General features: G+C 34.9%; 1 protein-coding gene across 3 annotated transcripts; it reads right to left on the reverse strand.

Moving 5' to 3' along the window:
• Positions 1-4,489: 4,489 nt before the first annotated feature.
• LOC127867272 (dnaJ homolog subfamily A member 1-like) lies at positions 4,490-17,896 on the reverse strand. 3 transcript variants are annotated; one of them, XR_008043414.1, is made up of 9 exons: positions 17,706-17,896; positions 16,024-16,206; positions 14,992-15,167; positions 13,264-13,382; positions 12,736-12,797; positions 9,989-10,154; positions 8,737-8,967; positions 5,137-7,778; positions 4,490-4,846 (listed from the first exon to the last, which is right to left on the reverse strand). XR_008043414.1 is itself a non-coding variant. In XM_052408326.1 (8 exons), exons 2-8 carry the CDS (start codon positions 16,153-16,155, stop codon positions 7,450-7,452), a joined length of 1,215 nt encoding a protein of 404 aa, XP_052264286.1. In that variant the 5' UTR covers positions 16,156-16,206; positions 17,706-17,896; the 3' UTR covers positions 4,490-7,449. The 3 variants fall into 3 exon arrangements, 1 of the variants encoding a protein (XP_052264286.1); XR_008043413.1 differs by having other exon boundaries at positions 4,490-4,991; XM_052408326.1 differs by having other exon boundaries at positions 4,490-7,778.
• Positions 17,897-18,178: the final 282 nt, after the last annotated feature.

The following is an 18,178-nucleotide window of genomic DNA, read 5'->3' on the forward strand; positions in this document are numbered from 1 at the left end:
TATTATTGCTCTGCATTGATATTATACACTGATTGATATTCTTTTGCAGTTATCATAAGTAATTAGTAATTTAATTGTGTACAGTGATATGTATTGAGTAATTACCATTATTTCGCAGTGATGATATGTATTAAGTAATTACCATTATTTCGCAGTGATGAAACTCATTAAGTAATTACCATTATTTCGCAGTGATAATATGTATTCAGTAATTACCATTATTTCGCAGTGATGATTCATATTCACTGATTGTTATGGTTCTGCGGTGATGATATTTATTCGGTGGTTGCTATTATTTTCCAGTGACGATAATCATTAAAAGGATGTTACTATTTTACAATGACGGTATTTTTTTCAGTGAGCAGTTATTATTTTGCAGTGATGATATGTATTAGATGATTACAATTAATTCGCAGGGATGATATTTATTCAGTGATTGTTTTTTTTCAATTGAAGTGATTATAATAAATTGATAAACACAATTATTTTTCAGTAAAGATATTTATTCAGTTATTAACATTATTGCGCGACGTTCATATGTAAACGTTATTTGCTTATGCATGGCATAATATCGCTGAGATCGTTCATAGTAATAACTTGTTTCTATTCATTTTAGGGGATGATCAAGTCCACAAATATGAAAATGGTCGGACATACAGCTTCATTGAAAAGAAATCATTGAACGCGCACTTCAAAGGAAATGCACCTTCAGATATTGATGACGTCATATACACGTCGGTCAATGACGTGTACATTTTTAGTGACGACAAGGTTTACGTCATAAAACCGTCGTATGACGTCGAGGAAATAAGCTTGGATAATAACGGCAACAAGAATGTGTACAAAAGTAAAAACTTCAGCGACAGACCGAAAGCCATAGAAGCTGTCTGTGAAATTGACGCCGATACACACATTTTTATATCAGATGGGAATGTTTACGTGTTTTTCTTTTCAACGACACAATGGATAAATGTTGGACGTTTGAAGTGTTAATCTTGAAAATATTGGTAAGTTTAGTTCTTATACACCATGAATTTAAGAGACTTGTTAATAGATTTTGGCATGTTTAATGTTTGGCATTGATTGCCCAAACTGCTAGATAAACATCGGAACTAAAGTGCCTAGAATAATGGCACAAACATACAAAGATAACAAGGACAAACACTTAGCACAAACGGTCTTCGAACCAAGATCAAGAATAGAGCATGTTCATTATGTGTCCTTGTCGTTATTGGTAACTTGATCTCCTATATACAATTGCGTACTTTGTTTCTTAAATATGTGACAAAACAATATAAAATTATTATTGTGTCTATCTGTGAACAAGTCTGCGCTGACAATGACCATTCGAGCGTTATTCTAATACGTTTGAATTTTTTCCGAAAATAGGCTTTACCTAGAACAAACATCGTTAAATGGTAAAGTTAAACGGAATGGTTGAAGCACTCTGTTAATTGTAAAAAGTGTGATAGGTGGAAACTATCTGCGAAACGTAAACAACAACACTTGTAACGTTACAGGACGGATGACTCTGTAAATAGTACAAAAAATTTGTCGAAGGTTTCGTTAGGTGTATTCGGCTCGATATATATTTTGCATAAATGTACACACGTATTAATTGAAGTCAAACATTTGCATTTGAAGTAAATAAAGGTGATGTTAATTTGTGACAACACTGTTCTTATTTGTGTAGCAGGTATATTAGGACGTTATTACAAATGCACTAGTTGCATTCTGAGCAACAGCAGTGGAAACGGAACGTAATATGTTCATAATTAAACGCCTACGAAAGTTTCTTTTTTTCTCCTTTATCCAAAACTTAATATTTCTATTTGATTTCATAACAACTGTTGCCGTATTAAGACACATTTGTGATCTACTACATGTATATGAACAAATTTGTGGCTGTCGCATAATAAACAGCACGACCATGCGGATGTGTATTTGTTTATTTAGCATCAGGCATGACACCTTCCGCTATCGTCCTTCATTAGCCTGTGTGGAATGCATAGGCTAAGCTGGATTTACGCACATGCATTAAGTCCAGTTTCTTCAAGACGAGACTTACATAGCCATGATGAGTAACCACCCCTGAGCAACATTTGAAAATAGTTTTACCTGACTATAACAATTGAATCACAAATAGATGTACAAGATTTATTTAAAACAGGCGAAATTCGTTCTCATGAAATATATGTTTGGGAAACATTTAATATTTGAAGTATATTGGGTTTAAATGGAATTCGTACGTCCGAGATCGCTGTCATTCAGTGCATATAAAGATATTCAAGATTTTCCAATGTGAAAGACTATTTTGATAATTATTAAAGACTATATAGAAAATATATGTAAGATACATGCTTAAAACACTATTTTCAAGAATATAATAGAGAAATATAATAATACAACTTTTTAGCATTTTTTAAGAGAATATAACAAGCAATGTTGAATTATTTAACACCTAAAATGTGAGACCTCTTTGCACTCTCTATTACAGAATACAGACACCTGTAATACTATTTTCAATTTTTTAAGAGTATACAGAAGAGAGTTTTAAGTTTAAACAAGAGCACCGCATAACGGGTGCCAACAGTCAGCTGCGGGTGCAGTTTTGAACAAGAGCACCGCATAACGGGTTCCACGCTCGGCTACGGGTGCAGTTTTGAATAAATTAAAGCTTGTCAGAATTTTTTTATTTTTTTTGACCTAGTGACCCCAAAATGGGTGTGGCGTGTAGAACTCATCAAGGTGCATCTACATATGAAGTGTCAAAGTTGTAGGTGGAAGCAATTTGATTTTAGAGCTAATGTTCAAAACCTTAAATGTTAAGGTTGTAGCACGACGCAGACGGGGGACGGCAGACGACCCGACGAGCTGACTATGACAAAACCTCAGGGTTTTCTCCAAAAACGCAGAGCTAATAAATGAAAGCTTGTCAGAATGTATTTTTTTAGAGGTCACAGTGTAGAACTCATCAAGGTGCATCTACATATGAAGTTTCCAAGTAATAGGTGGAAGCACTTTGATTTTAGAGCCAATGTTAAGGGTTTAGCATCCTCTCATCCATATATATACTCGTACCAAGTTTCAAAGAAATCCGTCAAAGCACTTACAAGATATGGCTCCGGACACACAAAAAAGCATTTTTTAAGATACACAAGGCCATAACTCCGTTATTATCCGATGGTGTACAATGCCATTTGGCGTGCATCATCCTCTTATCTATATATATACACATACCAAGTTTCAAGGAAATCACCCAAACACTTCCAAGATATGGCTCCGGACACAAAAGTACCGGACGGACGGATGGACGGACGGAAGAACGCCAAAACAATATCACTCTGCCTATGGGCTATGGCGGGGAATAAAAAGTACACATTTAGAAAGCAACTAAAAGAAGTGAGTCCAGTACTATTTTCTCTTGGAAAATAGCCCTAAAGTTTGCTCCAAAAGGGTTTGTTAAAACAAATGGAAACTTACTTATTTTTTGTTGACCTAGAACAGTGGTATTACTGTTTGTCAAATGGATATCTTTAGCCCAAAATAATTCGCCTACAATTCATTTACATTTGTATATTGTAAAGTGTCTTTGCAAAATCCTCAACAATCTGATGTCTCAATAGATTAAGATTTTTCATATGATAAAATCCTCCTGGATTTATCTCATACGCCAAAATATGGATGAAGAGTAAACATATGTAGCTGTTCATAATTGAACAATAAATTCTGTTTGAAGATATTTTGTTATCTTGTAACGGGAATATATAAAACATTGTGAATACATCAATGAACGTTTAAAAATATTCTAACATAAAATTATAACTTTTTATAGATAAATGCAATTTCTTACCATAAGCCTATTTACAATAGTTACATTAACTCAGTGGAAATTTTTTGTTTTATATCATGTTTTGCATAAATGTTTAGATTTAATAGGTTAAAATACATCTTTTTATATATCCTGATGTTCAAACCACGAGAGCTTGGAATCATTCCATCAGCACAGAAGCCATTGCTTGATGACTGATAAAAAAGTTGTCAACGCATTATTCCTTAAATCAAAACTACATTGACTTGTAGAAGTAGTTTTTGTTAACGAGTCTTATACAGTTTATCCCAATTTTGCTTTACCCTGAAATATCTGTTAATAACAAAAATAACAATATGCAGAGATTGCCAAGCAATATGGTCCCCTACCGGTGAAAATCCACCATTGACAGATTTTTTTTTATTTGTTACCATAGCAACTAGAATTCTTGACGTAGGAACAAAATGAAATGACATGCATAATCTCCATATTGCCATCTATCCATGTTTCAAGTTTCATGAAAAAAAATGAAGAACTTTTAAAGTTATCGCAGGATTCAGAAAAGTGTGACGGACAGACCGACTGACTGATTGACTGACTGACTGACACACAGAGCGCAAACCATAATTCCCTTCGGTTTCACCGGTAGGGGACAAAAAGAAACCAAAACATACAGCAAACAATATCAGACACATTTATTAAAGCAATGTATTTATCCATCAGTTACAGAGAAAAGTGCGATGAAGTGTTTAAAATGCTTATGTAAAACATCAAAATTGCCCACAAAAACTTAATTAAACAAGGGCTGTTTGTAAAACATGCATGCCCCCCATATGGGCTGTCCGTTGTAGTGGCAGCCATTGTGTGAATACGTTTTTTGTCACTGTGACCTTGACCTTTGACCTAGTGACCTGAAAATCAATAGGGGTCATCTGTGAGTCACGATCAATGTACCTATGAAGTGTCATGATCCTAGGCAAAAGCGTTCTTGAGTTATCATCCGAAAATCATGTTACTATTTCGGGTCACCGTGACCTTGACCTTTGACCTTGTGACCTCAAAATCAATAGGGGTCATCTGCGAGTCATGATCAATCTACCTGTGAAGTTTCATGATCCTAGGCATATGCGTTCTTGAGTTATCATCCAAAAACCATTTTACTATTTTGGGTCACCGTGACCTTGACCTTTGACCTAGTGACCTCAAAATCAATAGGGGTCATCTGCGAGTCATTATCAATCTACCCATGAAGTTTCATGATCCTAGGCGTATGCATTCTTGAGTTATCATCCGGAAACCATTTTACTATTTCGGGTCACCGTGACCTTGACCTTTGACCTAGTGACCTGAAAATCAATAGGGGTCATCTGCGAGTCATGATCAATCTACCCATGAAGTTTCATGATCCTAGGCGTATGCGTTCTTGAGTTATCATTCAAAAACCATTTTTCTATTTCGGGTCACTGTGACCTTGACCTTTGACCTAGTGACCTCAAAATCAATAGGGGTCATCTGCAAGTCATGATCAATGTACCTATGAAGTTTCATGATCCTAGGCCCAAGCGTTCTTGAGTTATCGTCTGACAACCACCTGGTGGACGGACCGACAGACCGACATACCGACAGACCGACCGACATGAGCAAAGCAATATACCCCCTCTTTTTCGAAGGGGGGCATAAAAAAACAACATAAGTTTTGAATTAAAACAAAGCAAAATTGTCCAAAAAAACAAACAAGGAAATTTTAACACATAAACATACAAACAATAAATGCCAATAGGTGACAAATTGAAGTTTACCTTTAAATTTAGCTGAAAAGTGTTTATAATTGTTCTTATCAGACAAACATGCCCCAACTAATATTTGTCAAACTGGGTAAAAATAAAATATTACCTCATACAGACCATTGGTAACATATGTAAATTAAATTTATGATTGTATGTCTTATATTTCACTTCAACAAAAGGCCATGCAGGTTACGCTTCACAAAATTTGAAGCAAACAATTTACAAAATCGTGTTTTGACCATTCTCTTTTTACAGCTGAGAAACTACAAACAGAAGTGAACACATTTTATTTTTCTACACCTCATTTTTTAAAGTTGCAGACTTGTTTAAGGAAGGTTGGGAAGGAAGTGCAGAGATTGTATTCACCCACACATTCTTAGACTTAAAAATAAAGAATAGACTTAGAACCAAGAAAAATACGTCAAGCATTTGATTATATACAGGTTACCACTAGTGAAAATGTCCTTTAAAGAATGTTCAACCCCTGAATCATGTAGATAGAGGAAGTCAATGCCAAGTTTGGCTGAAAATTATAGCAATTCTTGATTATTCCGATTTTATGAATATCCTTTACTTTTACACTTAAGTCTTAAGAATTGTTTGGTGAATATGGGTTCAGCTCTAATGTATTACCAAACTCAAGACCTCAAATCGGCAAATGAAGTACGTAAAATGTTGTGTGTTACGAAAACTCCTAAAGTTCAATTTATTATCTTTTTAAACAAAGAAATGTGGGTGATGGTTATATAACTTAAGAAGGTCACCTATTTTAACAATAAATGTTAAAGATTGAAACCAACAATGGGAATCTCATAAAACTTGATCTGATTAGAAAATTGATTAAACAAATGTTTATTTCAGTGTTAAAATTTATGCAAGTGCAAGTACTTTGATCATTTATCATACCGGTATAACATATTAATATACATTTCACTCCAGACATACGTACTAAATAAGTTCAGATAAAAAATATTAACGTTCATTTTCTTCTATTCAAAGAGTCTTCAATTCACAGAAACATTGTTCCATTTAACCAGTAAGCCAACAAACGTATAAACACAAATATACATATATACAGTTCTATTAAAATTAACACCCTTGTCAATTGAAAATAATTACATGCATCCCATATTAAAGTCATTTTTGTTTAAGAAAACATAAATTTAAATATGTTAATTAGAAAATGCTTGGTGCTTATAAAATATTTTTTTTTAACATTGTATACTCCAAAGGCGATGACACGCGCTTGCAAGTTAAGTAACTGTGCATCTATAACTCACCAAATTATTATTGGCACGATTGCAATGCGTTTTTTATTTTTAGTTGGTGAGATGTTCATCCAAATCAGTTTCTGTAAAGTGTTTTCCTTTCTTAAGTGTATGAGGACTGGGGCTTTAAAAGGTTTTAAAAATGTTGTAATTACCACCACAGGCAAACATACCATATAAAGACCACTACTAAAAACCTTATGCAGCATGCTTTGCAGGTTTCTATTCTGGATGACATATCCGAGTAAATGCTACAGGGTTTAGTAAAAATTTACTGTATGAGTATGAGCTTTTTTGGCATTTCTTGGGCCTTAATAGAACTCTAGCATTCATTTCTTTATACATACTTTGTTGATGTCCACACAAAAAAATAAACCCTTTTCAAAACCATTCATATATTAGATTTTATTTCTATTAAGCATACCGTTCATTGGTTTAGTAACAAATATATGTTTATTGATTAAGAAACAAATCTTCATCATTTAAGTTAAAATGTCTATTTCTGGATTTTAATAAGGACGTCTTTCACAACAGATAAACATGCCTGAAAAAACATAAAAACAGTCTACACAGTAGATCATCATTAATGCGATGCACACTGCACCCTTTGCCCTCCGCCATGCCCCTCTTCATCATCCTCACGATATGCCTCCCCGGCTCGCTGTCTACGTCTCTCGTACTCTGGATCATAGTCTGTCAGCGAGTGCTCTTCAGCCCCGTCAGGTATTATAACTTCCTCACGTGGTGGTAAACATTTTTCCAGTTCAGCTATTTTTGTCGGTGCAATGTCGCCAGGTTTTGGGAACACTACTTTGAAGCGAATGATTAGACGGCCTTTCGTGAATGGGTCCCTATAGATTGGCATGCCTTCCCCCATGATGCACTTTATGTCATCATTCTTTATAACCTCCCCTGAAACAGACCACTATGCACTTAATGTCATTATTCTTTATTACCTCCCCTATAACAGGCAATTATGCTATTAATGTCATCATCTTTAATTACCTCCCCTGAAACAGACCATTATGCACTTTATAAATTAATTTATTATTACCTCCCCTAAAACAGACCATTATGCACTTAATTTCGTCATTCTTTATTACCTTCCCTGTAACAGACCATTATGCACTAAATGGCATCATTATTTATTTCCTCCCCTGAAACAGACCATTGGGCACTAAACATCATGGTTTTTTTCAATAAAAATTTGGCACTTTTTGTTGTATAAAATACCTTTCTAATAATGGTTAATGTTTTTAGATTTTAGACATTATTATTATCCTCATTTGATGCCACTTAAGAGTACTAACTTCTTTGCTGGAGAATGGAATCCTTGGGTAATATCATATTAAATGGGGAAAAAAAATGCCATTGAACTTTTTTTCTAAGGCAAACAAGGAAAAAGTCCTGTACCATGCATATGCTTAAATCAAGAGAAGTAAATGACACCAACAGCAAGTCTGATTATGACACTCAACTCATCTTCTATTGACCTTCATATTTACCCCCCCTCCCCCTGATTATTGGGATACAAGTTGGCGTGAACAGGAGAGGAGCAAGCATTAGATTAAATTTTTGCTCAGGAAATTCAATGGTCTAAGCAGGATTCGAACCAAGGACCTTCAGATTCCTAGACCATCATCCTACCACTAGACCACCATCCTACTTTATTTCTACTTAACACACCTTGTATGGGATACAAGGCCACACTTACTACAGAATTATATAGTTATCAACCATCAATATTGCTGGGATGAGGTATCAACCATCAATATTGCTGGGATGATAAAATTTATACCATGGGGATTCATTTATACAAACCATACCCAAGTAAACACTTATTGGAGACTCATCTCAACCACACACATACCTGGCAGGTTAGTGATCACCAGGGTACGCCCATCCAGGGTCTCAATGGTCTTCTGAAAGCCACACAGCGCCTCCACTAGCTGCAGATCCATGTCCATGATGAGGTCCGTCTCCCGCCGCCTGAACACGGCATGCTCCTTCTCATCCAGGACTATGACTATGTCACCTGGCTCCAGGCCTGGCTCCTGGTCCCCTTCACCTGCGAACCGGATACTCTCACCGTCCTTCATACCTGCGGAAAATGGATTGAGATACCTGTAAACATTAATGGCCTCACCTGGGTCAAATTTTCACAAGCCAAAATTTCATTCAATTTGAAAAATATCGTTTCACATGTGCTATTTCACAAGTGTTTATGAGCAAAATTTGAAGCAAAAAAAAATGTTTTCCTTAACAAAATTGGTTTATGAGTAGCGATTAGCTAATTTGATTATGTATAGAGAAAGCATTTAAAAATTGTGTGCGCTTTGTTTAGTATTTATTAAGGATTTCTTAGACAGAAATGGTTTTTAAGCGTCACACATACATAAACAACACAAATAAAATTTCTCAAACAACTGCTCTTCTACTTCTTTTTCCAATACAGCACCCCTTTAAAACAAGATATGTGTTTGTCAGAAACACTATGTCCCCTTCTGCGCCGCTTTGAAGCTTTATAATTGACCTTTGACCTTGAAGGATGACCTTGACCTTTCACCACTCAAAATGTGCAGCTCCATGAGATACACATGCATGCCAAATATGAAGTTTCTATCTTCAATATTGCAAATTACGGCAAAATGTTATAGTTGGAGCAAACAAACAAACCAACCAACCAACCAACCAACCAACAGACAGGGCAAAACAATATGCCCCCCACTATAGTGGTGGGGGACATAAAAAAAAAAAGTTCAGCTTCTTTTGGTTAAAGGGGGGAAAACTGTACAAAGGTGCTCAATTGGGTGTTTCTTTAAAAAAAAATTGCAGAAAGTTTTTAGAAAATGAGAAACTAGATACTCACAAAGCATTACAATTTTCTTAAATTAAACAAAATCTTTTATCATGACCATGCAGGCAATTCTTCAATTTTCAAAGGAGGACAATCATATCTTAAAGTGTGAGGGGAATTTTAGATGCAAGCAAAAAGAGTTACTTTAATTAAAACAGCAAGGAAATGACCTAACCATGCAGTTCTCATTGAAACGTCTGGACCACATTTCCTAACCTCAGGTATTATTATTCTCATTCAATGGGCTACATGCAAAACAGGATACCTTTATCAACATGGACCTCAAGAATTTTGTGATCCTCGACTGTTTTCTTGCCCATGCAAGTTTTACAGCGTAACTTTGGATTAATTCTCTCCCCCTTCCCGTGGCATTCAGAGCACATGGTCTGAAGCTGTTGAACCATCCCTGGACCCAGCTGTCGAAGGTGCACCTGTTAGAAAAATAGGAAAGCCTTAAAGGAAGAGTGTTACCATTTATTTTGTGATGAAAGTTTAACAATCCAAAAGTTTGGCAAATTAAAATTTAAGATTCAGTCAGATCATTTTATTGACAGCTTTTGCACTTTATGCCCATTGTTTAGAGGTCAAAAAATGATGATACATTCAAATAAAAGTCAACAAATGCGACATTGTTAAACTGACCTGTATGATTCATATCAAACAATGCATGGATTGACTGAATAGAGTGCCTAGAGCAGTCTTAAAAACCCTTTGATGGCAGGAATTAGCATCCTTTTTTTTAATTTCTCAGTGATGCATGAAACTGTATACCCTAAGTGGGCCCCATCTTGTTCGATTTTGCCTTCTTTTTGAAACCCTGACTTAACAATGCAGCAATGTAAACGTGATTCTTTACCTTTGTCTTAAACTACTCACCGTCAAATGTTTCTGTTGGAACCCAACTTTGCAGCAAAAATACTATGCATACAAGGAATTGTACAAGACTAACCAGGATAGACAACCCTTCGTAACAAGGCTTACCTACCTTGTAGCAATGTTTGCATGCTCAGTTGTCAAAGCAGCTATTTTCCACCAAACCCTACATTAGTTTGTTTGTTTGAAATTTAGGAGTAAATAAGCTAGTGTACACTGTAAACCCATGCTCAGTTAATATTTTGAATATGTTAAAAACAGACAACTTCTCTAGAAAATTCGGTGGTTGGGGAAAATATCTGTATAATTCCATGACAAATCCACATAGAAGTAATGTTGCAAGACTGGGATTCAACTTACAAACAAAATTGTCTATGACAGCAACAAAGATAGCAAATTCGTAAGCCAGGTTGCACAACTTATATGAACTCATTTTTTAGTATAAAATTGTTTTGTGAAAGACAGATGTACAATACCAATTATAAAAAATAGTCAGGGATTTCAAAAGACGCAGAATCCTGCGTTTTGACGCGAGTTAATTAAAAATGACTTGTTTTTGACGCAACCCTTTTTTCTGCTGTGCGTCATTTTGACGCATCGAAAATTTGACCCATGCATCAGTCAGTTAACATCTCGAGTTCCATGGTAATAAATCCCGCTGTGCTCCTAATCAAAATTAATGTTTCAGTATTTGAAACTCTATCTATAATCCAGGGAATACCCCGGGCTTTGTTTATCTTATCTCTTCAAATACATGTCACCATCTAAATAGTGCTTGCGCAGCGATAACGTGCGATTGACCATCCGATTATTGCAGGGTTTTTTTTCAGACTTTGCAGAGAGCACGGTCAAAGAAAGTCGGCAAAAATAATTAAAGAAAAACTAAATTGATCAAAGGTCTATTAATTACGTAGATCCACTATTAAGTCCATCGAGTTTTGTCAGTTTGTTAATCCACCGATACTTACGAGTAACACCCATCTTATATAAACTGGAATCACAGTTCATTTTTTTATACTAACAAGTCATAATACTACACATAAACATTAAGAAAACACATTTCCTCGATTAGATATAAATTATCCGAGTAGAATTAAATTGCTACGTCATGACCTTTGACATTGTAAATGGCGGACATATTGTAAATTAACATTAAACCCGCGTTCAATTAAAAAATGTTGATTTAAATAACAAGTAATGGTGATTCAATAATGGAGATAGCATTAACTGGATTTAACAAACATTAGATAAGGTTTGTTAAACCCGATAACAACAAGGAAAATTTGGATTATTAAAGTTAAACTACTACTAGTAAGGCATTCTTAAGTGTATATATTTCGGACATGTATAGTATTCGGATAAACAGTAATAGATATACTAGATGGTCCATGCATTTAAATTGTGTTTTTGTACAAAAGCTATCATAGGGATGATGATAATATAACGAGGATAAATATGTGATGAAAAGGTGCTACAGGTACATATCTTAAATAACTTTAATGTGTTATGATGAAGTAGATTTTTATGAGCATTTATTGTTTTTACAAATAAACATAGTATAGTGATAGAAATAATAAAAGTTGTAAAATGAATATGTTTTGTTTTTGAAAAACTTCAAGTCGATATTGTTCGAACAAATTATTGATATTTTGACCTTATCTTTGTGTACCAATTCATTAAAATTATCTATGTTGTGTTATGTATCATGGTATTTTTATTTAATAAAGCAGTTTAACTTTTTAAGATATTAATTGTGTAACTCTTGGAGCATGTTTTTATCTAAATAAATTGAATAATACAGACAAAAACACAATTAACGTGCTTCAAAACTGACCCCAGAATTTTTCAATTCGACTCCTCAAAATTTCAGTCCAGGGGTCATTAACTCCTGGTTTTTAAAATCTATTAAAATCCCTGATAGTCATTAAAATTAAAGCAGTTCAGTCAAGCACGCCTAATAAAGTGTAATAAGCCCCGCTATAAGAAACAGAGATCTAAGCAAGCATTATTCAAAATATCCCAGTGAAGGGCTTTTGGACTTGTTCTAATTTGGATAACATTTAACAAAATAACACTGAGTCAGTTGTGAACACTGCTACCATAATCGTCATCAACCTCATTAATAAACTCAAAGCTTACCTGTATACCTTGACCTTTACATGTTGGACATTTCTCTACAGCCCCTTCCTTGCCTCCACGACCTGAAGAAAGATTTGTTTGTTTGATTTTGGATTCTTTTTTGCCAGTTTCAACAGTATTTCAGTCAAGCAGTGTTCATGTTTTATGCAAAATTCCACTGAGTCCTTTGTACATACACACATGCTGAGTTTCAAACAGATATGGTTTGGTCCCAATGTTTGGATCTAGTTACAGACATAGGTAATACGTGTTTCAGTAGTTTTAACACCTCCTTAAATAAATATCTATACTTCCTTTCCTCATATAAATGTCCAAGGTCATTCTGAGTAGAAAATACTCTTTTGTAAAATCAAAGGCGTTTATTTTGGCAATTAACAACATGCGAAGAGAATCAATATAATAAGACACCTCAAATTCAAGATACGATAGTAACAATAGTAACTTAAGCCACAATTTCTTCCTCATGTTGCACTTTTATTTTGCAAGTTTGTGCATTAAAATCCTATGAATGTAATGTAGTATACAAACCTTCACATTTGGCGCAAATAACTTTTTTCTTCAACGACAGTTTCCTGGTGGCTCCATTGTACAGGTCTTCTAGGGCCACTTTTAGGGGATGGACCACATCCTTACCCTTCTCTGGACCCCTGTACGGACAAGAGAAAACATATGAGTCGTGTTCTGAGAAAACCGGGCATAATGCATTTGCGTTAAGTGTCGTCCCAGATTAGCCTGTGCAATTGGCACATGCTAATCAGTGACGACACTTTCCTTCTAAATGGGATTTTTGCTAAGAAGAGACTTCATTTATACGAAAAATGTCATAAAAGCGGAAAGTGTCGTCTCTGATAAGCCTGTGCGGACTGCATAGGCTTATCTGGGACGACACTTCAAGCACAAGCATTATGCCCAGTTTTCTCAGAACGCGGCTCATATAGAACCTATCGAATCATGCACTTAAAATTAGAGTAAGGCTGAATGAAATGTTTATTTGTCTATGAACAATCAGTGATATTTTTTTTCATTTTTAACTAATGAGTTTTTAAAGTGCACATGTGCTAAAACAATGAGCTTTTTCCAAAAATAATGAGATTTTTTGGTTTTCAAATTATTCAAAGCAAGGATGTTTTTTCCTTGCATGCTACAAAGTTGGATTTAAGCTGGGGTGTTTGAATAGCAGTAACGTGGTCTGATAAAGCAGCATGCCGTTTTAATGTATGCTTAAAATTCTAATTTTGGCAGCGTCTCATGCCAGCATCAGTGCATACCCCATAGTACATAAAGTCACCTTCACTTCGTATTTTAACCAACTACCAAGTTATTTGCTATTTAGGCAAAAACTTGTTCTAAATAGTAGATGTACTTTCTGACCCTCTTGGATGATGCTACATGCTTATTACTTTCTGCAATTCCAAATGCAGCCTTCAAAGTTACTTGATCTTGACAGAGTTTTAATTTTTTTTTGGTTGGATGCAATTTTTGGCAGTTCCGAAAGCGAAAGCGGATGCGAACGTTTGGAAGATTTGACGTCTTCTTATTCAACCTTATAGTTCATGCACAAAGCAGAGAACCAGTATGAAACGCAGATACAAATGATGTAGTATGACGTAGTACACATATAGCCGGTGTTACAGTAAAAAACATCTTTTGCGTTCCGATAAAATGCGGAAAAATTCGGGCCCTGTTAAGTATTGACAAGTATCTTTCCAATTTAGTCTTTGTTGAGAATCAATGCGCTTTTTTAGATGCAGATATTTTTGTCTCATGCGCTTTTGGTAATTTTAATGCGCAAATAACGCAAAACGCACATGAAAAATTAACACTGAACAATGTGTTGTTTTTTGGTGTTTGTGTATGTTTATGTATGTTTTCTTTTTAACTTATATTGACATAGGAATTTTCAGGTTCTTATGAGGGAAAATATAAGCCTTTTGAGCGCTGGAAAGGGCAAAATTTAAGGTTCAACTTAAAGTAAAAAAATCACTGCATTAAGACGCTCCCTAAAACCTGTTAAGTGTTTACCCACAACTTCCAGTAATAAATTTCCAAGTTATAAATATTATGTATTATGTAGATTATTATTTATGTACCCAATATTGAAACTTAACACAAATTGAACAAACCCTGAAAATTAGAACTGCCATATTGGAACATATCAAAATAATAAAATGGGTGAGAAAAGTTAAAGGCACCTAACCCCTGATTATTTTCTCCAGTCATATGCAGTTTACAAAGTTACAAGACCCTATACATTACCTCTGTCTTCTACCACCACCCCCAAAGAACATGTCGAAGATATCCATGGGAGAGTGGAAGTCGAATCCCCCGCTCCCAGAGCCACCCCCTTTGATGGCCTCCTCTCCCCCGCGGTCGTATGTCTCCCTCTTCTTGGGATCTGACAACACCTCATAGGCCTGGCTGATGTGCTTGAACTGTGGAATAAACAAGACATAATTGTGGCTCTGGGAAAATTTGCAGTTAACACAGCCTAATCAGGGAGGACAATTTCCATTTGTTATGGTACTTTTCATTTAAGGGAAGACTCTTCACTGTGAAAATCCAGTGTAGGCCAGGGCTGTTTTTCTTGATTTGGGGAAAGGGCCTGACCGTCTATTTTGGGGAAAAAATTATTGACAAAACCAAAAAAGGGGAAGAAAGCTTGAAATTTGGGGAAAATGGCATCATTTTAAAGAAAATCTCTAAGGAGAAGGGGCTTTTTTCTTGGAGGAAGGGACCTATATGAGGCCCCTGCTAAAAAAGAAATAAAAGCCCTGTAGACTGACAGTGTCATCCCAGATAAGCCTGTGCTGATTGCCAGGCTTATCTGGCATAACTTTAGCAGGGTAAAAAAAGAGGGAAAATAGAGTTACCTGTATTAAGATTAAACTACCAATATTAACATACCAACAGTGTGCAAGAAGAACTCAACTCCAACAATCGGAAAATGGAGTTAAAAATCAGTTGTGCCAGTACAGTTAGTTAATGAAAAATTTCAGAGCAACTAGGAAAACATGAGTGTTTTCTAAAGTTTAACCCATTCATGCCTAGCGTCCTGAAAAAAGGACATTGCAAACAGCGTAGACCCAGATGAGACGCCGCATAATGCGGCGTCTCATCTGGGTCTCTGCTGTTTGCTTCAAGGAATTTCAGTAAGTAATATTCTAAATATAGAAATAAATATACTAGACATCCCTAATTTTGGAAATAAATTGATCCAATTTACAAGGATGGGAGAGTCCACTGGGCATAAATGGGTTAACTGCAGATACATTTCAGAATTTAAAATACCTTTTCGGGGTCATCAGGGTTTTTGTCCGGATGGTATTTCAGCGCCAATTTTCTGTATGCCTTTTTGATCTCATCTGGAGTCGAATTGGGCTTCACTCCCAGCTCATCATAATAAGCGGTTTCCTTGACCATTTTGATGGAAATATTCAATGAGTTGGAATTTGATTAGGTGCTACAGTTTTACTGAAATTAAAATGTAAAAGATAACTCCCATAAGACTTGCAACAAGCAGTCCAAAATGCTTGGCTAAAACTTTGGCTACAGTTTCTAAAGTTTGGCTACAAAAAAATCAATTTGGCAAAAATGTTGGCTACAGAAATTTTTGAGCCAGGGGAAGCCCTCGAATCATATCTAATCATCAATATTGAACATGGAACATAAATAAAACATTAACATTTAGATCATTTATTGTAAGAATCAACAAGATTTGCATATATTTTAATATAATTTATTATCAATAGGTATATTATCATGCTTCAGCGATTTTTTCCTTCTTTATAAACGGCACTTTCCCAAATACGAAAAAAACTACAAAATTCCCAATTGCTGTCCAAAAAATTCCAAATTTAAGGTAAAAAAAAAAAAAATTTTTTTTTTTTAAAACGCAACATTTAATTAGTTTCCCTATGCAGCTCTATGGCTTGAACCTAGGTAAATATAATATTGACAGCTTGTTTATCAATTTTAAGTATTTGGGAGCATAAAATCAAATACACCAATTTCCCATTTTGAGGCTTTCAATTTTTCCCAATTTTCAGGTTTTCACGACTCAATTTTTCCCAATTGGACCGGTACAGGTACTTTTCCAAATTGGACAAAAAAAATCGCTGCGCTGTTATCCATTATTGCCCTAATTCTTCATTTCATTCAAGGTGTTGGAAAATCTTAAACACGAATCAAAACTTAAATGGACATTTGCAGGCAGAAAGACTACTAAATGGCCTTTAAAATAATGAGTAAACTTCTTACTTCCCAACAGAGTTATAGCAAGAGGCCGCGAAAAATGTTCAACCTAGATTTAGAAACGAGTCAACAAAGTCGCATAAAAACGTCAGCAAAATACCGAAATTTTTTACAAATAGTAGCTCAATTACGACTCAATCATTAAGTTTTAAAGAACAGACCTTGAAGATGCTGTGTGCAAAATATCATCTAAAAATGTCAACTATTTATCGTGATACGCAGTCTTGAACATGAAAGTGATCCACTATGGGTAATGATCGGGCAATAGTAACTTGACTGTATAATAATGAATCAACATAGACAATATAAATTTTGTTTCAAGTTGAAAAAATGAAATAGCATTTTATTGATGATATAAAAGTTAAACAATTCTTAAAATACTACCCATTGTATGTGCATGTGCAACATTTATAAATAGTAAAGAACAAAGCAGCAATAGTTGTTTTATGCTAAACTTTACAGTGTTTTGGATTTTATTTTAACTGAAACTAGACAATAAAATATTTACCATTTCTTCCAAAAATATTAAAATAATAAAATGACCATTAGCACCTGTCCATGTTCAGACAAGTTTATAAAAAAAAATTGTGTGAAAAGGAAGAATAAATATTGACAATGTCAAACGATTTAATGTTTACGCGACTCACTTCTAATCCAATAAATATTATCCGAATCAAAATTGTTTTTGTCTAAAATTTAGATCACAAATGAAAACTTACACTTGATATCGACAATATTATTATAAAAGCTTCACAGTTGTGCGGCTGTAGTTTCGGTTTTCTTTAGAATTATATTATCATGACATGGAAAACGCACGACTTTTCTAGAAACATGCTAAAATGTAAATGGGTATCGGCGTATTTTGCAATCTCATTGTACAGCGTTCGACAAACCGAAAACCATTTCTAACAGGAAGTTGATTACACGAAGGAACAGAAAGAAAAGGCTACAAAACAACACAATTAACACTACTCTAAAATAACATATAAAGAATACGACTATAAGTTATACAAACTTGTCATACATTGATGATACATGTTTTTAAAGGTTTAATAATTGCCATTAAAAATGACAGTATCTCCAACAAGAACAAGAAATGTCAAGTGCGCTGTCCTCCGACAGCTTTTGTTATATTTATGGCATAACCGGGCACATGAAGCTCATAAAATAGGTCGAATGCTGTAAAACATTT

The sequence above is a fragment of the Dreissena polymorpha genome, chromosome 2 (genome assembly GCF_020536995.1).
Source record: "Dreissena polymorpha isolate Duluth1 chromosome 2, UMN_Dpol_1.0, whole genome shotgun sequence".
NCBI lineage: Eukaryota > Metazoa > Mollusca > Bivalvia > Myida > Dreissenidae > Dreissena > Dreissena polymorpha.

Excerpts from the sequence above, each read along its gene's own strand:
- LOC127867272 (XM_052408326.1), bottom strand. The coding sequence starts at position 16,155 with ATGGTCAAGGAAACCGCTTATTATGATGAGCTGGGAGTGAAGCCCAAT. Across the intron at positions 13,383-14,991 it reads GGTGGTGGTAGAAGACAGAG|GGGTCCAGAGAAGGGTAAGG; the intron begins GTAATGTATAGG and ends TTGTCCGTACAG. Across the intron at positions 7,779-8,736 it reads GGTGATCACTAACCTGCCAG|GGGAGGTTATAAAGAATGAT; the intron begins GTATGTGTGTGG and ends GGTCTGTTTCAG.